The 25,750-nt window shown below is 48.2% G+C and overlaps 2 protein-coding genes across 2 annotated transcripts in view; one reads left to right on the forward strand and one right to left on the reverse strand.

Annotated features, from left to right (window-relative positions):
- Rassf4 (Ras association domain family member 4) overlaps nt 1-25,750 on the forward strand; it is a 34,178-nt gene that overhangs the window by 4,673 nt on the left and 3,755 nt on the right. Inside the window, exons 2-6 of the mRNA XM_032905834.1 lie at nt 8,827-8,917; nt 11,148-11,223; nt 20,572-20,714; nt 21,932-22,023; nt 22,624-22,784. Coding sequence (XP_032761725.1) covers nt 8,856-8,917; nt 11,148-11,223; nt 20,572-20,714; nt 21,932-22,023; nt 22,624-22,784 — 534 coding nt within the window. The 5' untranslated portion in view covers nt 8,827-8,855. The remainder of the gene's footprint in view (nt 1-8,826; nt 8,918-11,147; nt 11,224-20,571; nt 20,715-21,931; nt 22,024-22,623; nt 22,785-25,750) is intronic.
- Depp1 (DEPP1 autophagy regulator) lies at nt 15,433-17,526 on the reverse strand. The gene is made up of 2 exons (XM_032905833.1): nt 17,372-17,526; nt 15,433-16,579 (listed from the first exon to the last, which is right to left on the reverse strand). Exon 2 carries the CDS (start codon nt 16,553-16,555, stop codon nt 15,938-15,940), a length of 618 nt encoding a protein of 205 aa, XP_032761724.1. The 5' UTR covers nt 16,556-16,579; nt 17,372-17,526; the 3' UTR covers nt 15,433-15,937.

Below are 25,750 nucleotides of genomic sequence, written 5' to 3' on the forward strand. Positions count from 1 at the left end.
CCCTTGCTCCTTCTGCCGCCAATCCAGAGGGGCTAGACCCACAGTGATGTAAAGAGTGAGGATTGGCCTTCTGTGGGAAAGAAATGGAAGAGGGGCCTGGACCCAGGAGTTGTAAAAGCTTCTGTGGCCTTTGTGGCTCCACAGCAGGCTGTGTGCCCGCAGTCGCTGCCTCCGCAGGCTGGCAGAACAGAGCAATCGCTGAAGCAGAAAGTCTGGACAACTCACCCATTGTCTGTTCACAGAGGGGAGGCAGCCAGGTATTCAGGGAAGGAGCCTGAGGCTCCTCTGAGGGGCAGAGAGAGCATCTATCTGCCAGAGAACAGAGCTTGGAGGCCTGAGCTGTGTCTGCTGGGGTGTAGGGGGTGGGCAGGACCAGGACAAAGGCTGCTGGGGGAGGGGAGTGGCCTTGCTGAATTGGCCTGTCCGGTTATATCAGGGGCTGCTTTTCAGACTTGCCGGGGTGGCAGGCCAGGCCAGCTGTATCCCCTCCTCACCTACGTCTTCCAAGAAGCATCTAACTGCGCGTTGAGTTCCAGATAAGATTATGGTGTTTTATTGCAAAAGAATGAAAGTAGGCCATTGGAGATGCTTGGGTTTGGACACCCTGCCCAGGGAATAGGGAGGTTCAGCACTAAGGAAGCCATTTCAAGAGAATGACCCAAATAGAGAGACACTGCCCTCTGCTTCCTGGCTGGGTGGATGTGCACCCTCCTCTCTCTCTCTCCCTGACAACAATAGTCTCTAAGTCACCCCTTAGGTGTATTGCAACTCACTGAGACACTGTGAGCTGGAGAGTGACTGACAGCAGGCTTCCATCAACCCAGTGAAGGATCTGAAAGGCAAAACACTGTTCCTGTGCTACCAAACCTGTAGTCAGAACCTGTGCCCCAACTCAGCTATGGCTACCTGTCTCAGTAGACAGATTCAAAGACTCAAGTTGAAAGTAGAAAATTAAACTTGGGGCACACCTTTAATCCCAACACTCAGGCCCAGGCAGGCAGATCTCTTGAGTCTCAGGCCAGCCTGGTCTACAGAGTGAGTTGTAGGACAGCCTGGGCTATTAGACAGAGAAACCCTATCTCACAAAAAGAAAGTAAAAAACAGAAAAGGGGGGATTTATTCAATGTGACCACATTGGGAAGAGAGGTGACAAAAGCCAGAGAACCCCACAAGTCCATCTTACCTCCAGGATCCTGAAGTGCAGTGGAAATTTGAACAGAGGGTCAGGGATATGCACTTTTAATTAGTCCTGGATAAGGTGTGGTCCTGCCCACCTTTGACCCAGCCTTGCCTGAGCTTCAGTTTGATCCTGTAAGGTTGTGTAACAAGCTATTAGGACTCTGTAAAATCTCTTTCTGAGAGAGAAATTCTCCTCTGGTTCCTCTTTCCCTTCTCCCAGCATGAGCTTTCTGGGGAAATTCCCATTTATTGAGGTCTATTGTTTCAATAGTCCTATAGTTAGATGGAAAGATACAGCGCATCCCTAGAAGATCTTTATTTCTGCAAGGCTGGTTATACAAACATGGAGGGGGTGTCTGTGGAACATCCCAAAGCTCAAACTCTCGAGCTCAGTGGGAATGGAGTAGGTGGTACCGCTCAGGAAGTTTTTGACATCCAAGGGAAAACAAGTGACTCACTGTAGGTCATGAAGCTGATGAGAGCTAAGTCACCTGTTGTTCCGGTGTACAGGCTGTTTTGTTAAGGATCCTAGGCCCCTCCTCTGTGAGACCTATAGCCTATAGTTGCAACCTATAGTTGCTAGAGACTATTTTGCTGAAATGGCCCTCAGATTCCTGCCCCTCCTGCATCATGATTATGTCTCCGTGTCCTCCCATAGATGCTGTGCCTTACTCCTTCCCTGCCAAGCTTCTCTGTTTACCTATCCTATATGAAACCAGGGCTTTCATCCTATCAGAGACACTTGGCATACTGGGTGTGTCCTCAGGGACCTGCTGAGGGGAAACAAGGGAAGAACAAACACTAAACCATCACTTGGTGCTCTGGTGAATGAGTTCTCTGCCAGCTGCCTTACTGTCAACCAAAGGGGTCCCACTAAGTTTCACCAGAGGACATTTTCCATTTGAATAAAGAGCGCTGAGGAAATGTCCCAGCCAATGGAGAGCAATATTCCTATTGCAGAGATGGAAAAGTCAAGGCTCAAAAGACAAGGCATGCACCTGCAGCTGCCCAGGTCTTAGTAGCTCCCAGCCCTTGGGCCCTGTAGGAAGGCCTTTAACTTGAAGGAAATTCTACTTGTAGGTGTTTCTACTGTGAACTAAAAGAAAGGAAGTGTTCTCGTTCTGAGGGAGAGTAAAGATATTGTCAACTAAGGCAGGCCACAAGTCTGAAGCCACAAACTAGTCCCATACTTGTCTTGCAAGTCTGTGCTTGTTTGATCCCCACTCCCCAACCCCTCTTCTCCCCCACACCCTCTCTCTGATTAACTATTGTCTCCTCTCCCTCTCCCTCCCCCACTCTCTTATTTACTATGTAGCCTTTACTGCCTAGATTTCAATGTGACCAGGCTGGCTGGTGTCAAACTAATAGAGATCCACCGACCTCTGCCTCCCGAGTGCTTAGAACTATTTTCTAATTTAAATATATTAAATGTATAGAATTTTAATGGAACACTTCCTGATGTTAGTCCGTCTGGAATAGGTTATGCTATAGTAAGAAATGCCTGAAACACCAGTATCTTAGCCCAGCAGAGATGGTTTCTCTTTCCAAATGCAAATTCGCTATGGATGGATCAAGGATCTGATCCACAGAGTCCCTCAGGGTCCCAGGCTGATGTCATAGTGGCTGTATCCTTAGGACATGTGGTTTTCCAGCTGACTGTGGCAATAGACTGTCACTGGTTCTTTTTCCTTAAAATTGAATTTTATGGAACCTGGAGAGATGGCTCAGTGATTAAGTATGTATACTGCTCTTCTAGAGGACTGGAGTTCACAGGTTGAAATCTAGGTTCCATATGTGAGAGAATCTGAGATTCTGCCTTTCCCAGTCTGCCTTAGTTCGCTTTACATTGCAATCTCCAGCTCCATCCGTTTTGTATCTTTCTTACCAATAGACAGAAACTGGTGCTTTTTCTTAACAAGAACAAGAGGTTCATGGGTGCACTGACTTAGAACCCCTTGGGCATATACATAGGAGTGGCATAGCTGAGTCATGTGCTAGTTTGTTTTTATTTTCCTTGAAGCTCCATATTGATTTCCATTGTGAGCTCACAGACTGGCTTTCCCACCAGTGGGAAATAAGAGGCCCTTGGTCCCACATTCTTGCCAGTATTTGTTTTCTAGATGACAACGTTCCAACTGCTTTAGTTTGCATTTTTCCAACGGCCAAGGATGTCGAATGCCTTTTCAAGTATTTATCGGCCATTTGTATTTCTTATTTCAAGTCTGGTTCCTTAGCCTGTTTGTGGATTGCATGGTTCTGATTTCAGCGTTTAAGGTATTTGGTTCTTCATGTATCCGAGATATACATTGTACAGTTGGTAGAGATTTTCCCCACACTCTCTAGGTTCCTTCATCCTACGGTCCGTTCCTTTTTTACATAACATCATCTGTCCCTTCTAGAGATTAGTTCATAAGCTATTGGAATTCTTTTCAGGACACCCTTGCTCATAGGACTTGAGGTGTTTTACCTGTTTTCCTCTGGCAGTTTTAAAATTTCAGGCCCATTAAAGTCTTGTTTCATTCTTCTACACTTAAGAAGTTAGTCTTCCTAGAACAGTTGCTAGGTAGACTGTCTTCCTGCAATGTTTGGTTTTGGTAGACGCCGTCATCAAAATTTTGTTGGCTGTAGCTGTGTGTTTTATTTCTGGGTCACTTGTTCTGCTCACGGATCTGCTCAGCTATTCCTGATGTGACAGCCGTGGGATCCCGTGAGGTGGTTATGCCGTCAGCACTGCTCATCCTCCCAAGGACCACTTAGACTAATCGGGTCTGTATCGATGTTAGAGTTGTTTTTCCCAGTTTTGCGAAGGATGCCATTGAGGTTTGAGTGAGGATCGTATTGAATGTGTGCATTGTCTTTGGTAATATAGTCTCTTTCACAACACTAATATTTGTGAAATAATTGGGAATAGTAGGTTGGCCAATCCTTGGTGGCCAGCCTATAGCCAATGTTATAGAAGCATTTCCAGTAAAAGCTAGAGCAAGACAAAGGTTCTGTCTTTCTCTTTTATTCAAAATATAGTATTTGAAGTCATAGAGAAAACAGAAAGAGAAAAGAAAGGGAACACAGTGATACAGATTGGAAAGGAAGAAGCCAATCGTTTCCATTTGCATACAACATAGTCCCGTCCTTAGAATACTCTGAAGAATCTCCAGGAACCTCTCAGAATGAATACACCACACTCTCAGCAAAGTCACAGGGTAGAAAAGTTGGCCAAAAAAAAATTCTATAAAACCATAGCAGACTTGCCAAGGAAGAAATCAGAAAGAAGAGTAACACTCATGACAGCCTCTAAAAACCAAAATATGTAGGCATCCTCATGAAAATGGGTAGACTGGGAAAATACTACAGCAAGTGAGGCAGCCCAGGTTTGGAGAGATTAAAAACTGCACATTTGTTCTCATATATAGAGCCTCACTTCTAATTACCCCGCATGTATGCCCATGTGGGAGTGACTGTGGGTAGCTGTCAGAAAACTGGTTGTTAATGAGCCATCAGGAAAGTGATCCACACAAGTCCTTGCTGGGAAAGGCTGCTAATCATTTGACATAATTGTTCTGGGGCAGCAAGTGTTTCTGCCCAAAGCACCAAACTTTAAGCGGCGGTATGCTAACCCATAAAAACCCAGATTTCAGCTGGGCATGGTGGCCCACACCTGTAAGCCCAGCACTTGTGAGGCAGAGGCAGCCAGATCTCTGTGAGGTCAATTCTAGCCTGGTCTACAAAAAGTCAGCGACAGCCAGAACGACATAAAGAAACCCTGTCTTGAAAAACCAAAGCAATCCCAACCAAACCAAACAAACCAGATTTCTGGTTTCAAGATCTACAATTTGAAAAGAGGAACATGTCCCCAGTTCCCTGTGGACTCTCTAACAACTGTCCCTAAAATTAGCCCGCCCTTTAACCCTGGACATGGCTACAGTTTCTGTTTTCCTTTCTTAGATATAATCTCATTCTGGAGCCCAAACTGAACTTCCGTTTGCAGGGATCCTCCTGTCTCAGTTTGGGATTACAGGAACGAGCCTGACTTAGATTTTGTATTACTGCTGTATGTCCGACTCTGGAAGGACTGACCTACTTTGTCTTCCCACAATGGGCCATAGAAAAGTGCTGAGGCAGAAGGGCATCAACCTCACCCACACACACACACACACACACACACACACACACACACACACACCTGTGCACTGGTGCCCCTAGGAGCATCACTTAATCAAATGGGATTATAAATATTGAAGAAGCCCCAGGTCAGAAACTGGGCCCCACCCTGGCCAAGGCTTGCTCTGCTTCTGTGAGCTACTGGAGAAGCAGCTAAGGATCGGGAGAGACTCTTTTGGTGCCTAGCACTTCACACGTCATATGAGAAGGAAAAGTGTCAGGCACTCTGAGGCTGTGTAGGTCTGCTTTCCCACCTCCTCGCTGCTGGATGGTGGAATGCTGTCTATGTGCTGCTTAGGAGAGGTGAAATGCAGGGGCGTTTTTTTCCTCACTGCTGGGTTGCCGGGCTGCCAACAGGCCAATCAGGGAAGGTGAAACACGGTCTAGGATAGGGGGTCCCCCGAAGGTGTTTCCAGGTGAAAACAGAGGAGGCCGGGACAGAGGCTAAGGTTCTCAAACTTCTGTGAACCTAGACTCCTCAGCTGGGGACTGTGAGAGTTGGGAACCAGTAATAAGCTGGGGTTGAGGGAATCCGGCTCTGAGTGAGTGCTAGGAGCACTAAGGGGAGACTTAGGCCAGGCTCTGTATGAAGAAGGCCTCCCCCTACCACCGATGGTGGTCCTTGATGTAGGAGACAGTCTTTGCTTGTCCAAACTGCTTTATTCATGGCAGATGAAGATGCATATATCTTATTCAGGGTGAACCGGAGATTAAATACCATTTGTAGGAAGAGATGCCCATTGGGTAAACACTCTAGATACCTCATTAGCATGGAGACCTCTAGGTTCTGTGCTACCCATGTGACCAGTTGTCATGGTCCTCTTAGCGAGGTGTGGTGGTCAGGACAGGAACCTGGTCAGGAGCTAGTTCAAACTCATGCTGTTCTCAATTGTAAGATCTAGAATTATGAGATCTACCAGGGTTCTGAACTTGCTACGACCTTACCAGTTCTGTCTGGTGGCACTGTCCGTGGCCCCACAGGGCTGTGTGTGGTGGGCAAAGTGGGGCTTCATGAAGGACATGGCAGACACTGGATGGAAATGCAGAGGAAAGCAAGGGAAACTCCTTCTCATCATTTCTGAGTAAACTCTGTCCTTCCTGTAATGAGTGTGCACCGTGTGTCCCTGGAACCAGTGCAAACCCAGAAACCCCAACACAGGGCACTCCCCAGAGCTGAGCATTTCTGCTCACCAGCGGTTAGGGAAGGAACACACCCACATTTTCAACAAGCCGAGCAGAGGGAACCGACTCTATTTTGAAACCCCTGTTGCTGGGCCAACGAGAATACACAGGGAATTCCCAGCTCTGCTCTCATTTGGGGCAGTGCTGTGGTACTAGATAGGTCAAAGCCTGCCCCGCAAAGGGCCTGGCTTCTCCCTGGGCCATGGCTGGGCTTTAGAGTGGGCAAAGCTGTGTTGATGGGATAGTTCTAAGGTTACCTTTAAACCCAAATCCCCCAGTTCCTCCCATTTCTCCCAGCCAATAGTAATTCTCCTGCTTCATCAAATATCCTCTTAGGAATGATGAGGTTAACAGGCATGGAGTCAGGGGGGTGAAGGGTAGAGTTTGCATTGCTACTGAGGGTGTGCTGGGCTTCATCTTACTGCTCAGCAAACAGGAAGGACCCTCAGTCAGGGTCCTCGGCCAGAAAGCAGTAACTCTTGCCTATCTCTACTTTCTATAACCGGAACAACCATAGTCTTGAATTATTAAGTGGGAAACTGTGGCAAGTTTTAAACTGGATGCCATTCTGAGGAGCTGGATGAAGTCTAACTATCAGACTTCTTCCTGCCTAGGCACAAAGAATCCGTGTCCCTTACATGGACACTCTATGTATGACACACCTGTTAGAGTCACTTAGAAGCCATCTCTGTTGACAGACCGGCTGTCAGGGTATCAGTGCTTGAGTTTAAGGAACTTAAAACTCTTGTTTTACTTGTTTGAATTAATAATGTAGTCATTAAATGTCCCAAAGGCCGTTATGCTGTCTATCCAGACACACCAGAGGGAAGCAAAATGATGAAATTCTTCACACATTAAGAAATAGGTGTTACGTTGCTAGGATCTGGTAAAAATGAGTCTTCTGTCCGCAAATATTCTGACAGAAAAATAATCCATGTGATGTTTTCGTTTGTTTTTGTACCTAAAACTTTACAAGTTGTGGCTACAATCCAGTCAGGTTTATATCTAAGCTGAGCAGGCATTCAATCACAGGCTATGGGAACTGTCACCGTCTTGGGATCCCTTGGGGGAATTCAGAGCATACCTACATGTGACAGGGGATAGCAACTGTAATTCAAAGGAAGCCAGAAGGAAAGAAAGGATCTTGTACGTCATATTTCCTGAAGGCAGGACGTTCAGGCATGAGGGCCCTCACGCTTCCGTGGTTGCAAGTGGAAAAGAGACAGAGAGAGCTTGAATGTTGAGTCTGCCACAGAATCTGGAGGCTGGACACACACAACTCCACATGGCTGGACATGGGTTAAGAATTTCCCAGGAGCCAACTGGAGTAGAAAAGTTCAGAGACCAGATCAGCCATCCTGACTCCTGCATTTAAAGAGTCCCCTACTGTTGTTCATTGTGATTTCTGGCTTCACCTCTATCCTGTTTTCCCAGGACAAGAGGGAACTTTGGTTAATGCTTCATAGTGTTGTAAGGACTAGACAATTCACAGAACTGCTCTGCAGCTCAGATGGAATAAACGAGATCTAGATGAAGCCCCCCGCCCCAGAGGGGGCTGGACCAAGGGAGCGGACTCCAAAGTAATTGATGGGATCACCACCCCAGCTCAGTACGAAAGCAAGAAAGAGGACCAGACTAGCTTTGGAAGACTCTAGAAAAGCCTAGAAGTTGTCATCCAGAATGCTCACCTAAGAGAAAAGAGTGTGTGGCTTAAAATGTTTAGGAACTGATCTAGAATTTTGGAGATCCCATAGAACTTTCTGGAGGGACGGGCAGGCTAGCTCCTTGACCTGATGCTTCCAACTTTAACCAGCCTGTGTGTCGTGAGGATGATAAATGTTCTCATACTAGGAATATCGGTGCTGGACAACACTGAATGTGGCTCCCCTTGCTCCCCAGCCATCACACCTGCCCTAGCTAATCGACTTGACACAAGCTAGAGTTATCAGAAAGGGGGAACTTGAATTGAGAAAATGCCTCCAAAAGATCCAGCTGTAAGGTATTTTCTTAATTAGTGGTTGATGAGGATGGTCCCTGCCCATCGTGGAGAGTGCCATCCCTGGGCTGGGGGCCCTGTGTTCTGTAAGAAAGAAAGCTGAGCAAGGCATGCTTGATGAACAAGCCAGTAGGTAGCACCATTGCTTCTGCACCAGCTTCTGTCTCCAGGTTTCTGAGTTCCTGTCCTGACTTCCTTTGATGGTGAACAGTGATGTGGAAGTGTAAGTCAAATAAATGCTTCCCTTCCTAAATTGCGTTGATCAATCATAAGTCTAACTAAGACAGCATCCCTTGTCATCCTTCTGACAGGTGACTTCCGGGTCTGAGGAGAGTTGAAGATGAAGGAAGATTGCTCGCCCAGCTCTCATGTGCCCATCAGCGACAGCAAGTTCATTCTAAAGTACGTTTGAGTGTGCGGTGTTGGGGCGCGGGGAGCTCTGCAGCCCTCTGTGACCTTCTCCTGCATGGGGGGCAGGATGTTGGTGCTAGAACTCTTCATATGTGGCACTGTGCCACAGATGGGGACAGTGGCCAATCCTTTTGTTGGGGGGATGCCCCTCTTTGGAGATCATGGAATTCTTTGAGAAATGTGTTTGCACAAGAAGGGGGTGACCATGGAGCTCTACAGGGACAGTATTTAATTTGTTGACCGACTAGAATTATTTGAAAACTCTTGCTGTTTAAAAACAATTTAAAAATCCAGTTGTGGGTTTTAATGAAAAAGTATACTTTATTGACATATTTTAACTTTGCTTATTTTTTATTTACTCTGTCTTATAAAAACTTCTTGGAATATTTTCTCTGAACTAAAGAGAAGCATATTGTTATCATACTTCTTTATGTGATTTTGTGTGTGTGAGGTGTGTGTGTGTGTGTGTGTGTGTGCATTTGTGTGTGAGTGTGTGCATGTGTGTGTGTGTGTGTGTGTGTGTGTGTGTGTGTGTGTTGGGTAGGGAGTGCCTGCCACAGCAACTATTTGAAGGTCAAAAACAACCTACAGGAACCACTCCCTTTGTCCACCGTGTGGGTCTCAGGGCTCGAACTCAGATCGCCAGGCTTGGCAGCCATCCTGTCAGCCTGAGAAGCTCTTTTTTTAAAAAAAGTTTTTTTTTATTTTATCTTTCATTTTTGAGTCCTGAGCATGAATGAATACTTTCTAAAATTGGGCATGATTAACTTCCCAGACCTGTGCACTTCCCAGTACTTTTGTGTCCAGCCTTTGCACATTTGTGGCACGGGACAAATGCAGCATGGAATCCTCACGTAGCGCTACCGCTCAGTTGCACACGGTTACCCCGGTTGTTCCCAGTCTCCACATCATGCACAGAACATACCTTCCCCAAGCCCCAGGGTGTCATTGTTCTCCTGTGCTGTGAGCAGGTTGAGGAGGCTGTTCCAAAGGTGATAGAGCAGCAGGGTCCAGCCAGGGACCATGTCCAGAAAGTCAGAATACTCTAGCTGATAAATGCCACACACACAGCGTACCAGCCCCCGCTGATTCCATGTTGACAGGCAAGCATCCTGGATGCGAGGTTCAGTAAGTACACCTTGCTACCTTTACCTGCCGTCTTCCCCTTTCCAACCTGTGTGAGATTGAAAACTCACCTGCATGTTTCATACCCCATAACCCCTTAGCCTAGACCTATGGCTCTGTTGATTTTCCTTGTCCTGACCACTCCCTGGACAAAGTCGCTTCCCAATGTGCTGGGAGAAAGTGTTTGAGGTCTGCTTGGACCCTGTCACCCTCATCCCAGGACTGACCTCTGAACAGTCAAGACAGGGAGCCAGCTGGTAATCCAAGCCACCGAGGTCTCCGGAGGCAGTGGGTAACAGGAGAGCACAGGGAGGCTGTTAGGACTGACTGCTCATAGGCAGTAGTGACCATGCATACACACCCTGCAGAGAACAAGCATACATGCTCCATAGTGAACATGCACACACACCCTGTAGTGAACATGCACACATGCCCTGTAATGAACATGTACACATGCCCTATAGTGAACATGCACACACACACTGTATAGTGAACATGCTCACACACCCTATAGTGAACATGCTCACACACCCTATAGTGAACATGCACACACACTGTATAGTGAACATGCTCACACACCCTATAGTGAACATGCACACACACCCTACAGTGAACATGTACACACGCCCTATAGTGAACATGCACATATGCCCTGTAATGAATATGCACACACGCCATATAGTAAACATGCACACAGACCCTATAGTGAACATACACACACGCCCTACAGTGAACATGCACACATGTCCTGTAGTGAACATGCACACATACCCTACAGTGAACATGCTCACATATCTAGTCTTCCTGTGGGGCGGGAACCTGTCTGGGAATTTTGCTTGTTTCTCAGCACCTTTTCCTCACTGCCCTTCTCACCCAGTTCCTATAAGGGCAGAGATGCAGAGCTGCTGGGAGGGCGATGAAAGGTCAAGTGTCATGGTGGGACAATTGGGTCTCTTGGTTGAGTAGATGTGGTTGACAAAGCTGTACACTACTGCATTTACACATGAAGAGAATGAGGTCCGTGGTATCGATGATGCCTTGCCTGAGGGCGGCTTCTCCACTCACCAAGTGTTCCTGTGTGTCTGTATCTTTGTAGGTCAGAGCTCTTAAGCCTGCTTAAAACCTACAACTGCTACCACGAGGGCAGGAGCTTCCAGCTAAGACACCGAGAGGTGAGACCTATAACCCTTTTTGCCTCAAGGGCCAGCATCTGTGCTGGCTTTTGTAGATGGCTGGGGTCACCTGCTGTTCCCAGGGTAGTTATGCAGCCTAGCCCCTTCAGTGCCAGTTGGGGAGGCAGGCAAGTAAATGTGTTAGAGAGGCATTGGTCTTTGACCTGTGCTAGTGAGTGAGGAACTTGTGCCCACCTCAGACTGCTGGCACAAGCACAGGGTGTAATGGGTGGGCCTTGGCTAGGTTTCCCTTCCTCACCCTTGAGTGTTTCTGGGACTGAGAAGGTTCTCTGCTATGGTCTTTATGTCACTGTTACTAAAGAACTGGACGGAAACGTAAATCTTACAAATGTGCATGCCCAGTCATACGCATGCACATACACACACATCACACACATGTACATATGCATGCATGCACATGTGTGCATGCAAGTGTGCTGTGTGAACACACTGGACAAAAACTTTCCTTTAAGTTTTAGCAAACTTTTCAGGGCATTCTGATAGAAGCTCAAGTTGAGAAAAATTAACAGACTCCTTTAATCCTGGCATTCCAAAATTGATGCAGGAGGATTACCATGAGTTCATAGCCAGTCTGTGTCACCTGATAAATTTTAAGTCAGCTTGAGCTATATAGAAAGACCCTGAGCTTGGCACTTGGGATTTCCTTCTGTGGAGTAGCTGTGTGGGATGACACTGGGTGGCTCTGAGGGTGCTGTGAGTTTTTGTGACCATCCAGATGGAAAATAAGTGAACTTTGTGGCTGGCAAAACTCATACCCGAGAGCCTGTCCGGCAGAGAGCTAACCACAGTAAGGGTCTTGTGTTACTAACTCTAAACCCTTGGGGCAAACTGACTTGATATCCGTGAAACCAGGAAACCCCTCTCAGGACCTTCCGCAGTATTAACAGGTTCAGTGAGCAGGCAGTCTGAGACCACGTGTGCTTTTTTCAGGGTTAACAACCACCATAGAGCAAGCCCGCAAGTCCAGAATCTGAGTTCTGGCAGACAAGAATGAGCCCCTGTCATTCATCTACTTAAGCAGTGCAAAAAGTCTCAGACTGCAGTTGGCCATCCAGGATCCCATGTCCCAAGTACTTACTATAGGACAATCCCACAATATCCTGTCCTTGGGTGTCACAAGGACAGGCAGATGGAGGAAGTCGCAGTTCCCGGGGGAAATCTGGACCTCTGGACCACTTTGCCTCTCCTTATTATCACAGGCCTTCTCCTGCAAAGAGCTCGAGGCTCGCAGAAGTTAAGTCTCTAGTGTGTTATCTGGGGAGATAAAGCACATGCTAACCTACTATCCTAGAAAAGGAACACACGACAGACCAAAGGCCAGCTTAGTGGTCCAGGAGTATTGGCGAGGGATGACTCAGGAGGAGCAGAAATGACTCAAAAGCAGCTGTTTCACTAAGAAGGCCACCCGAGCATGGGCGGTGACTCATGAAAGTTCCCTTAGGAACTGTATACAACTTATAGGTAGGAAGACTCAACTCTCCCCAGCTGGTCAGAATCCCCTCCCCCAGCAGCTGATATATATATATATATATATATATATATATATATATATATATATATATTCAACAAATACACACACGCACACATACACACATATATACATACACACATATGCATACATATACACATATATATAAACACATATATACATACATACACACGCACGTGCACATGCATGCATGGTGCACCCACACACATATATACATACACGCATATGCATACATATACACACATATACACATACATATACACACATATGTACATACACGCATATGCATAAATATACACACATATATACACGTATACACATACACATACACACACATATATATACTCATATGCATACATATATGCATACATATACACACATACATACACATATACACATACATACACACATATACATACACGTATATGCATACATATACACACATATACACATGTATATACACATACATACACACACACACACACACACACATCCTTGGGGAGGATGCTGGTGAATCTGGAGTTTCCCAGACACGCACAGTTTGTTTGCTTCTGGAATCCCTTGAGCCTCTCCTCTCCCTCCTGGAGGGGATGGTTCAATTCACAGGACTTTGGAGTAAAAGAAGCAGGATGCTGTGGTTCCGAAGACGGAGGTTGTTTCCGGCATATGGTTTAGAACTCACTGGAGGCAAGAATTGGGTATCACCGACTAGATCTCAGACAGTCAGACAGGGGGCAGTTTGTTACTCTTGATCCCTAGGCTATAAGGTACCTTCAACGCGGAGGTGCTCACCACTCGGGCGTGCCCTGGAAGACACAAACCCTCTGGGTTGTCAGAAACCTTGCTTGCTGGTAGCAGCTCCGGCCTGACTGTTCAGTTTGGGGGCAAACTCCCTCACTGCCATGTGGGATGCCTGTAGGGAATGAGGTAATCTGTGGGTGGGGCCACACTGTTTCCAAAGGACCTTTCTAAAAGCTAGGGGGAGCAGTCTCGCTGGAGACTGGAGAATGGTGTGCCAGCCCCCGCTACCGTAAAGTAGCCTTTGATAATTTGCTTCTGTCACAATGAAAAGCGTAGAAGAGTCAGTACCTTTTGAAGTTGGCTGTCATCCAGAAATGCTGATTATAAACCTATTTAGGATGATCAGAGACTAACTAATCCTACACAGGCTGTCTGATCAGGATTTCCCGACGAGCCTCGATACTAACCATTTAGTGGTTCATAGTCTCCCCCTGGTGGTCATGTGCCACACTGCATTCAGTTTTATTATCTTCTGGATTTCCAGTGTGTGAGATACTCTGACCCTTAGAAGGATGGGACTGCACCCTCTCTTGGGCCTGGAAGATCAGTTAATCCTGAAGTAACCCTGGACCCTTGCATCCTGAGCTCTTACACAGCTGTTCCCTGGGAGCACAAAGTGTATACTAGACTGCCCTGTGCTCAACAGCTTGGGTACACCGTCTTCCCCAGATCTTTAGTGGACCCCACTGGGTGGGGCCAGGTGTGGCCGGGCGCTGTGGGGCAGAGAACTTTCTCAAGTTGTCACTTAGCACCTTCCACATGGGAGAATATTTGATCGAGTTCCCTGACTGTCTTACAGCAGCATGACTTCTGAGTCAGTGTAACAGTCACTAATGCCATGTCACTTGTCAGGTGTCCCCCTCTGACCCAGTTTCATAAAGAGGCTGGGGTAGCCGCCCACGTAGTCTCCAGCCAGATACCCCCTCTGCGGTTGGTCAGTCTTCCTATGATGCATGGGGACATTTTGCTTAGGGGCTGTCTTAGAGGAAGTCAGTTTGAGGCTACTAAGGAGAGCTGTGACCTCTATCCATAGCCATATATCCAGATTTCCAACTCCTGTTAAGGGCGAGGGATTGCACTGGTGTCCTGCATTTTACAAATAAGAAAACCAGACAAATCACTTGTCTGAAATGTTTTCTGTTTGGTGTGTGGCTTGCATTCTGATTCTGCGAACACACATGTGAAAGAGGGCATCAAAGTGGTTAAAGTCCTTCTTTTCTGAGACCGTTCCAGCCTGCGTGTGGTCAGCTGGCTCCTGCCTATATGAGGTGCTGAGCCTTGAGTCCTGATTCTTTTCTGATCTCCAACACCACACCTACCCCTCTCAGAAAGGAAACCCTCCCATCACCACCCCCGGCCTTCACCCTCTTGCTTGGTAGATACCTCCAGGAGCTGACATCCTCTGGGCCGTGGGGACTCAGTGCTGGTCTGGATTTCCAAAGCCTCAGGGCATCCAGACTTAGCCTGAATAAGGTGGTCGGACAATTGCCTGCCGTGCTCCTTTCTGTAACCGGGCCTAGGTGAAGCTGGCGGGCACATAGATAAGCAGAGATGAGGCCACTAGGCCCAGGCTGCAGGCTGCATTCTGTTTTGGCTCTAAGCATGGAAATTCTCTGATACTGCAATGCACAGGCTCCCTGGGTACCTAGGCAACAGTCCCTATGAAACAGAGTAGTACATCTGCTGACACCTCGTGTCTTTTGTTGGGCCTCTGGAAATATATGTCTAAAGGTAGAGCATAGAGCCAGGCCCTTCCTTGGAAGCCTTTAAGATAGTGTTTTTCAACCTGTGAGTCATGACCCCTTGCAGGGTTGAAGGACCCTTTCACAGGAGTCCCCTAAGACCATTGGAAAGCATGAAGATTTACATTATGATTCGTCACAGTCACAAAATCACAGTTATAAAGTAGCAACAAAAATAATTTTATGATTGGGGATCACACAACATGAGGAACTGTATTCAAAGGTCACAATATTAGGACGGTTGAAAGCCACTGCCTTAGGGGGCTGAGACCCTTCCCTTGCCCCTTTGCCCTTGGTTTCTTGTGGGACTGTGGCAGCCAGCCTGAACTGTGTACTCTTGCCACTCAGAGTACGGCCCGCATCTCCTTATTAGAGCAATCTGAGAGGTAGTCATTCCGCCTACACTCACTTTAACCGTGATAAAACTAAGGAAGAGACACTAAGTCACTTCAAGGTCATGGGCCATCCAGTCACAAACAGACGGCACCAGTCAAGCTGCATTGTGGGAGCTAGACTGTCATCAGTGTTTAAAGGATGGGTCTCCCTAGGAATTAATTGCCCAATCCCTGCAGACCCGCCAGGAAGTGTCCACCACAGGAGAGAGAAGCTGGGGAGGTCACAGGACCCACCATGTTCTTTATGAGTTTTTTCTGGGGAGGAGTTAGAGTTCATGAATCACTGGGAGATGCAAATAGAGAGTGCCTAGGATGCTGCTGGGGCGAGAGCTGGAGACGGATGCTAAGGCCTGGCAGGGCTTTCTAGAAGTCCAGCTTTTCAGGTCGGAGGTCTGGTGCCTGCGCCCTGGCTTTCTTCCCAGGGAGTACTCAGGTACCCTGGCCTCAGAGGGCCTCCCGGAGTCCTTGCCCATCTGTCTGTGCACACCCCAGTGACCTGAAGAACCGGTCCTGTTGGGTAGATCTCTTCTATCTGTCTGCTGTTCCTGTGACTTCCCAAAGAGCCAGTCCAGAGGGTTGTCAGTGCCGGGAGCGGGCAGTGTGGTCTGTAGGCTGCTGAAGCAAGGAGAGCTATCTTCTAGAGACTCAGACTGGTGCCTCTTCTCTCTAGGCCAGGCTGGCCGGCAGGATCTGTTGGGAGGGCTCCAGGCTGTGGCCTTGTCCAGCACTGAGGTAGGCTGTGCCAGCTGACAAATACACCTGACATAGTCATCCAGGCTGGGAGAGGCTGGAGGCTCCTGCCCAGGTGCCCCATGCGATAGCTCTTCTGAAGTTTCCCGAATCGTTGGCAAATGGGGCACAGGCAGCAAAAGGCGGGACCTCATTGCTGCTAATAAAGCAAAAACAACCTATTGTTCAAAAGAAAACCAATGGTGAGGGCCCACCATGCCTGACACCCTCCTACTTACTCCCCCTCATCGTAGAAGCTACACGGGGCTTGGGTACCCAGAAATCTGAGACCAAGGCTCACCCCCTGCCCCCACCCCCACTCATCCTTCCTACTAACACCAAAATATGCAGCTAACCAAGACTTCATCATTAGTGTGGTTTAAGAATACCCAGATAATTTGGGCTGGAGCAATGGCTCAGCAGTTAAGAGTATTTATTCTTGCAGAGAACCTGAGTTCAGTTCTTAGCACACACATGGTGGCTCAAACCATCTTTAGTCAAGTTCCAGGGGATCTGACTGGTATGTGTGTAGTGCATATACTTTAGTGTAGGCAAAATATCCATGCCTATAAAGTAAAATTAATTAAAATTTTCAAACCAAGGAATGAACAGATAAGAGAACCTGGGGTTGCTAATGTGGGGTCGGAGAACACCCTGGTTTCAAACTCATCTCTGCCACTTAATGACCTTCCACAGTGTCCCCTCTCTAAACCTCTAATTACCCGTCTGAAAAGCAGAGTTATAAACAGCCCACTGGCAGGGATATTATGGGGGATTCCTGGAATCAAAGCTTTGACATTACAGCTCTCCTGTAAGCACAAAATCCTTGGATAAACACCTTATTATAGTGGTCAACAGCACACATTATCCAGTAGCCAGGCTGTGGAAACTCAGGATGAGAAGTGCTCTCAGAGGTTAACTAGTCCCCGGGTTTTAAAAGCATCAAACCAAAGGGCAGCTGCTCTTCTTACCTGTAAGTCAGCAGTCAGGGTGGCAGGGAATCTAGAAGAGTAAAGATTGTCTGATCCAAAGGAAGCACCCAGAGATGGACAATCACAGCCGGGTCTCTAGCTCTTGGTCACTGGGGAGAGGACAATCAGGACGATGTGCTATGGTTTCTCCCCCTGTGCTGTCTGGCAAACCCAACAATTGCTGCTGCTTTTAAACGGTTCCTCCAGTCATCAATCACTGTCAGGAAAAGCTCAAAATAGCAGCGCTTCAGAAGGTTCTCAGAGGAAAGCACAGAGGGTGGGGCTTGGCCCAGATGCCAGCCTGGAATATGTGTATGTGCCTGCAGGAGGTTGGGAAATATTTACACTGTAGAGTGAGGTGTGGGGCGGCCACCACGCCTTGACTTAGACAGCTTCACTAGGGATAGAAACCAAAGCCAGCTTAGGAGGTGCTGGGAGAGCCTGGGAACAGCACAGGACCCTCACAGGCTTCCGCCCATGTCTGGTATAACACAGTATTTTCTACTATGGATGACACTAGCCCCTGTGATCCCGTGACACACCGGCCTTGTACTAATTTTTGCTGAGTCCCAGGCCTGCACTTATGACCGTGATAACACATGAGCTTTGCAGGGTGAAGGACATTCCCTTACACAGGCGCCAGGGCAGCCCAACCGTTGGTCTGGCTTCTCTCATAACACCTCAGATGCGATGCTTTCAAGAGGAAATTTGCTTACCCATTGTTGGCCAGACATGTGCAGCGACTGTAAATACTGCAGACAAATCGCCACCTAGGAAGCCTGTTTCCCAGTGAGGAGGATGATCCAGTCAGCAGTGGGCAGGGGCAGTGACTCGGTACTCATGATGGCTGCAAGGAAGAGTGCCGAAAGGCTGTGGAGCAGGGTCATAGCTGCTACTACAGGTGAGACTGTCAGAAATATCTCTTCTACGGGTGACATTGGTGCAGAGATCTAAAAACGCTGGGGCAGTACATACATGCAAAGGCCCTATGACAACAATGTGCTGGGCACACTTGGGGAACAATGGGAGCCTATGTGCACGGTCCAGGTCAGGGGGGCCAGAAGATGTCAAAGCAACGGCAGGGCACTGCAGGTCTGAGTAAGGAGCTGCGGTGTGACTTTTGCCAGTTGCCATGCTCGAGCTAATGACGGGCTGTGAGGAACCAGGGGACCCTAGGGGTGATACCAACAAAGCGGCAGCTGAAGGCAAGGTGGACAACCCTGGGAAGGAACCAGCAGTGAGTTTCTCAGTCCTCAGAGCCTCTGATCACCTACCCTCAGAAGCGGGAGGAAGAGGAGTTTCGGAGGGAACAGTATACTCAGGTCTGATACACGAGAGCTGGACAGAGGGCACAGAGCGCTGCTGGTCCCGCATCTGTGCATTCCAAGGGTGGTGTTAGTGCCTTGGGTAAAGGCATGGGAGATACTGAACAATGCTTAAGTCAGGCAGCAATTCCCCACTGACACCTGAATGATTCCTCTAGACTCCAGCCTTTGGCCTGACTGTTAAGGCAAACACTACAGGGCCATATCAAGAAGCTGTGTGTGGTTTTGATAACCTTAGACTATTCTCTCTGTGGGCAGTGAGGTGTTTGAAACTAGATATGACTGTTAACTGACCATGAGACCCACACTGTGAGTGGGGCTGAGGCCATATTCACGTGAAGAAGTTCTCATGGTAACCCTGTTCTCATGGGGACTTTCCATGACAATGAAGAGAGAGTAGACTGGGGGGGGTGTTGCTGTATAATTTCACTTAAGTGTGGTGCGGAATTCAAAATAAATCAAATTCATAGAGGCAGAAAGAAGAATGGTGCCTGTCAAGAATGGTGGGGAAGAAAGAGAAGTGGGGATCACAGTTCTTCAAGCTGAATGAATCTTAGAGATCCACTGGGAAGCACAGTGCCCACTGCAAATCCACTACACTGTGCGTTTAAGTAGTCATTAGGCATGAGAGGCTTCAGACCTCACCACTGTGCCTGAGAATCTCTCGGTAGCAGAGGAAGGAACTAATCACAGACTTTGCTTTGGCCTCCTGTTCCGTGGGTTAGGAGGCCCGACTGAACTCTTAATTAGAACCCACGCATCCCCAGCCTCCGTTGTGTTCACAAACATCTTCAGCATGCTGTTAGTCATCGTGCATCGTAGTCAGCCGGCCCGTCCATGTTGGCGTCACCATCCAAGATGCAAATAGACACGGAAAGAGGTTAGTTATGGTTACCGTGGTAGCCGGATGCAGACTATCACTGAGTAAATACCCAAAGAGAAGAGAGGATAAGAGAAAAGAGGTAGGGAGAGAGGAGGGGTGTGGGGGGGACTCGTATATTAAATGTTCTTAGCCTAAAGCATATAAGCAAATAAACTACTGGGTGAGATTCCCATGGGAGAGTGAGGCTGGAGTCTCTGGAGAGCTGCCAGAGGCTCAGGTAGGTCTCTGGCAATACAGTTGCTCATGGAGTAATCATTAGGGTACAGAGAGCCTAGAGGGTCCCATGGAGACAGAAGCTGGAAATACATTGGAGACAAAGAGCCAAGGACAGAAGGAGTTTGAGCCAGAGTCAGGTGGGTGCCTGTAGGATGGAATGCTGTGAATTAGGGTTGGGTAGCAGTTGTTTCATTTGTAGACTTAAGGAAGTCAGAGTAGGTTGAGGGTCCAGTATAAAAACAGCATGAAATACTCATGATAGACCATGAATGTCCAGAGTGAACTGAGCCAGTCGGTGCTGCCACTGTCTGGATTTGTGGAGAGAAGGACCTGGGGCACAGCAGAGACGGTAGGATGTCCAGTAGAACCTGGTGGCAGTGGGATTCTTTGTCCCAGTGCAGTTTGAGTCAAGGAGCCTAGCCCGGCACAGGAGGCAGGCATGCTTCCCCAGGCTGTGCTTCCTCCCGGCAGTGTGGACGTGCCTGCCAGACACTTGCAGTGTCCTGGGGGACACCTGACTCAGCAGCTCCGTGCTGGCCCCAGCTCTGACCTTGGCCAGGCCTGGACTTAGCAGCGGAAAGAACGCTTCATGCATCCTCGTGCAGGCCCCTGCCCTCATGCACTGAAGCATGTACACACTGCTCGCTCTTCCCCGGGAGGACGGGCTGATTGGGGGGCCTGAGCATCGTGTTCCTGAGCAGGCCACAGAGAGGAAGGACAGAAACCTTGAGGGAAACTGCTGTTTTTGAAGAGACTGACCTGTGTTGGCCCCACAGGAAGAAGGGACTCTGATCATCGAAGGACTCCTCAACATCGCCTGGGGACTCAGACGGCCCATCCGGCTCCAGATGCAGGATGATCGGGAACGAGTGCACCTGCCGTCTGCCACATGGGTGCCTGAGCGGCTCAGCTACCCCCAGTGAGTGCCTAGCAGGGGGGAGCAGAGCCAGGGGCCTCTATGATGTCTATTGTCACGAGCACCACACGATACACCTCATTATATGTGGAGTATCCTGAGCCTTGGGGTAGACGCCTCACTGGGACTTAGGCATGGAGCACAGATCACACCCCTCTCTCGTTCAGTGGCTACCTCAGTCCTTTCTAGCCTTACCCACCCCAACACACAATCTTACTTAGGGCGCCCTCCCTAGTGATGATTATATGACCTTTGACCCTCCTCCAGGAGAATAGTTTCATGATCCCAACACCTGCTTTATGGTGCTGGGGACTGAACCCAGGGCTAAGTGCTGTACCAATGAGCTACGTCCTCAGCCCACTGGGATCTCCTTGAAAGGGAATCTTAGGGATTCACCCAAATTCATCTTCCTGCTGCTACTGTTTTACATCAGTGACAGATTCTGTTTGCATGAGTTTACCAGAATTTAAGATCTGATTTATTTTACCATCAGGACAAAGGCAGTTAGTCTTGAGTTTTGCTTCCTCATGTAATGATTCTTCAGAGGCAAACATTCCGAATTTTGTCCTGGCCAGATATGCAGATAAGATGGGCATAGGGATGAAAGTATGCCCGAGATTACAACACTCAGTAAACTGAAGGTGGGGAAGGAATTCTGAGTTTGAACCCAGGCTCGGCTTACATACTGAGGCACTATTTTAAAAGCATAATATATGGAGGAGCTGGAGAGATGGATCAATAGTTATTAGCACGTGCTGCTCTGACCTGTTCCCGGGCTGCCCCTTTCTCACTCCCTAGTCCCTCTACCAAATGCTACTTCCTCTCATTACTCCTTCTCCTTTACTGTCTTCTCTGACTTGGGGTGGAGATCAGTCCTGCCAAGAGGGCTGGAGATTTGATCCCAAGGGTAACCTTGCCTGACTCCATAGACCCACAAGCTCTTTCGACGCACAGCTGTGCAGGCACTAACATGACTGAGCACACCTCCCAGGATCGCATGGACACAGGCTTTGCACTTGGTTTGCGGTGCCTCTCAGAACAGTTACTCATTTGAAAGGACAGCACCCACTCCTTCCCAGATGCAATGGGGAGCTTTCTATTATGCTGATAAAATTCACCACACTCAGCCTCTGGGCTCCTCACCCGTGTCCTGCCTGGTAAAGCAGAGAGGCTTTTTTCTCTGTCCCAGCCCCTTGAGCACTGTGCTTCTCTGTTTTCAGAAAGGACGCTTCACCCCAGGACAGCAAGGTCCCTACTGAGGAGCCTAGCACTCAACCTGCAAATAATGGAGAGGTTTCCAGAGATGGCTCAGGTAAGCAAAGCCCAGGAGACCCCAGCCTGCTTTGGGCGATGTACACAGTCTCCAAAGAACAGCCACAGGGAATCGCAGGGACAGCTGCTTCCGTCTCACGAGAGAGCCTCGCTAAGCACCTGCACAGGAGGAAACAGGGCCCACCCATTCTTCTTCATTCCTTTATGGAAAAGAAAGCAGAGGCTTATAGAAGTGTTACCTTAGGTTCCTGGCCTGAATCTTCTGAAATGGGCTTTGATAGAAAAAGGAAGTGGACTCAATGGAGGGCGCTGTTCCCTTTCATCCCAAGCCTCTAGAACCTCATCCTCGCATTCTGCTCTGAGATCAGGCATCGTTCACCTGTGTTTTTTGTACCCTTTCCTTAGCACCTGGTGAAGGACCTGTCCCTGTGTGAGTGCTCAGAGGACATGGGTGACCACATACCTCAGTGGGGACCATGAGAGGCACTGTGGCGCCAACACAACCGCTGCCCAGCATCTAAACCAGGATCAGCCATGGCTATAGGACTTCAGGGAGCCACAACATCCAACAGACAATGCCACTGCTCAAGCCATGACCACCTCCCCCACCCACCGCCTTCTCATCTATTTATTTCTGCAGGACCCCTGCAGGAAGAAGAGGAGGAGGTCCCGCAGCTTATGCGGACAAAGAGTGATGCCAGCTGTATAATCCAGAGGAGGTGCAAATCCCGGGCACCGGGCGAGGCCCAGAAGATGCGACGGCACCGGTTCTCCATCAATGGGCACTTTTATAACCACAAGGTGAAGTCCCTCTGCCCTTTCCTGGGCTCTGAAGCTGGAACAGGGCTTATTCCCCAGCACAGAGGAGCAGGCCCCTAACATTCAGCATCTGTCCCATTCCTCCATTAGACTTCAAGATAACTGCTGTTGCCCTATACGGAAAGCTCAAGGCTCTTCCCCAATGCCACGGCCATATAACATTCCCGTGCACAGCCGAGCTTCCCACACAGTTGTACCCACCCATTCTCTAAGGTGTATGGATTCAGAGCAAGAAAGCCCTAAGTAGACAATAATGCCAAGTGTATCTTGAATTGGCCCATTCTTGTGAGGCTCCCTTTCAGGGTCATGGGAACATCATGTACACGGCTGCAGCTCTCGCTGGGTAATTACACTTGCTTGCTAAAGTGTGCCTAGAGAACCTGGGGATTTCTGAGTTCCCAGCACGTCTCCTTTTGTACCAGTGTGCATTGTACTGACCTTAGGGAAAGATCACCTTCCCCAATTACATCATCCCATTAACAAGTGAGCTAAAAAGGACAAGTTGATTGTTACTATAAATGGAGTGAGTGGCAGTCTGGGTGTGGCCCTGCCTGGAGCTGGAGTGCATGGTGACAAGCCACATCCTGCCCTGCTAGGGAATGGAGAGGGGACCTTCCAACTGGAACTGTTGCCTTTCTAAAAGAGTGATTCATAGGAAGGAAGCCTGGACTGCAGAGAGTCTTTAACCAGAACAAAAACGCCATTTTTCACCTTGTACCTCTATACACAATGTTCTTAGAAGTTGGGGTACAGATTCCCTAAGCCATAAACAATGAAAATTACTAATTCTAGGTACTGACATTTTTGGTAGGGGCACTTGTTCTGGGTTTTATTCCTGACGACTGTCCACTAGTACTTCATGCTATCATTTCCCTAAACTGTTATGACTAACAGCGTGGGTTTTATTCCCAGACCCTTCTAATTCTTGGAGGTGTCCATGCTGCTTTGTCCTGTCTACTCAGATCCAGATGTGATCCACTGGGATAAGAAAGTAAACCAATGACCTTTGTCTCTACTTTGTTGGTACCATGTCCAAGGCAGGCTTTGTGCAGAACAAACAGCCTTGTTGACAAGAATGTTCCCCTCCTTGAAGTACCTGAGTGAACTTCCTATGTTTCTTTGGCACTAAAGCAGTGGTTCTTGGCCTATGGATCACAGCCCCTCAGGGGGAGGTCAAATGTCCCTTTCATAGGAGGTCACCTGAGACTATCGGAAAACACATATATTTGCATTACAATTCATAATAGTGCCAAATTGGTGCTGTGAAGTAGCCACAAAATCACTTTATGGTTGAGGAACTGTATTAAAGGGTCTCAGCATTAGGAAGGATGAGAACCACTGTCGTAAAGGCTCATTTACCGTACAGCCTATGGCCTGGAGTGCTTGTGGGTCTCAGGTAGAGTAAGCAGGCCCAGTGCAGCGGGGTCAGTTTTGTTTGCTGGAAGGCACCAGCTTTAAGGGAGTGGGAAGCACACGAAGAAGCACTGTCCTTTCCTGATGGCTGACCCTAAGCAGGTATTTAACCTCCCAACCGAGGTTTCCTTTCTCAGGAAATAGGAACAGTTGTAGGTCCTCTAGAGGGCCACTGTGAGAATCAAGAGTACATGTCAGATGCTCCCCACATTCACTGTCTGGTGAGAGTGCTTATAGCAGCCTTCCCAAGCCTCAGACAGTGTCCTGGGTAATTTTTCTCCACAGAAGCTGTCTGACTGGCAGCCTACTTGTGTCCCTGATGAGCTTATTCTAATTGAAAACCTAAGGTGGAAATAGATGTAGCACCCAAGTCACAGTGCATCTGGGCCCAGAAGCACGCACGGTCCCCTGGAGAGTTCTGATTGCTTCTCCAGATGAGTATGTGGCTAACCAGGAGCTGTACACACTGTCGCTGCCCGGCATGGAGAGTAGCACTGTATTCTATTCAATGGTGGTGGGCGGGAGGATCCAGATTTAGTTTAAGATATGATTTGAGGACTATGTATTTTTTTGTATTGTCTTAAAGTAAAAAAAAAGATGAGTCACACCATTGTAAATTAAGGGCAAGATACTTGCAAAAGAAAATGTAACAGGCTTCCCATGCAAAAATTATAAATAAACCAAGCATGGTGACAAAGTAATGTGATCCTGTTGTGAGGCAGCCTAAGCTGTGCAAGAGGTTCAAGGTCACAGAGTGAGGCCTTATCTGAAGATAAAGAGAGCTGGCGCTGTTCTTCATGGTGGAGGAGTACTCATGGGGACTTAGCATGTACAAGGCCCTGTGCTCAATTTCCAGGACCACAAAAGAGTAAAAATTACCTGCTTGGCACGGTGATATTAAATTGTCATCCTGGCCTTCAGGAGGTCAGGCAAGGTTTTGAGTTTCAAACCAGCATGGTCTGTATGGTTACAACTTGTCTCAAAATGTATGCGTGAGTGTTTAAATTAGTAATTGTGAAGAGACCCATGTAGCGGGAGCACCACGTTTGTCAGGGGTCTTGGCATCATGAGTGTTTAAGAGTGAGAGGAGATGCCACAGGAAGCCTTACACGTTTTCTAAAGGGGGTTCTGACAATGGCAGACAGGCCTGATACTCTGCTTCGAGGGTTGTTTCTGATCCATCAGGTCTCTTTGGGAGTAAAAGACATAGGAAGACCAAGGTGGAACTGTATGAAGCTGGGCCAGACCACATTTTGTTATTTGGAGTATTTAAATGTAGTACTATAGGGAGTGATATGGAGAATATGTTAGAAGGTGAGAGGGAGGGGCCTGTTGGCAAATGCCACCGTGTGACTGGAGGCCTCTGCTTGGATAGCACTTGGGGAAGTGGGTAGACTGAAAGCTTTGAGCCTAAGTTCACAGGTGTTTGTTGATGCCGACGCTGTCGGTAGGAAGAGTGATGGAGAGCCCCGTGTCCTACCCCAGTGAATTACTGCTAGGGTTCTGGTTTCCAAGATCCAGTGAGCTGCTATTGA

The sequence above is a fragment of the Rattus rattus genome, chromosome 6, assembly GCF_011064425.1.
Source record: "Rattus rattus isolate New Zealand chromosome 6, Rrattus_CSIRO_v1, whole genome shotgun sequence".
Taxonomy (NCBI): Eukaryota; Metazoa; Chordata; class Mammalia; order Rodentia; family Muridae; genus Rattus; species Rattus rattus.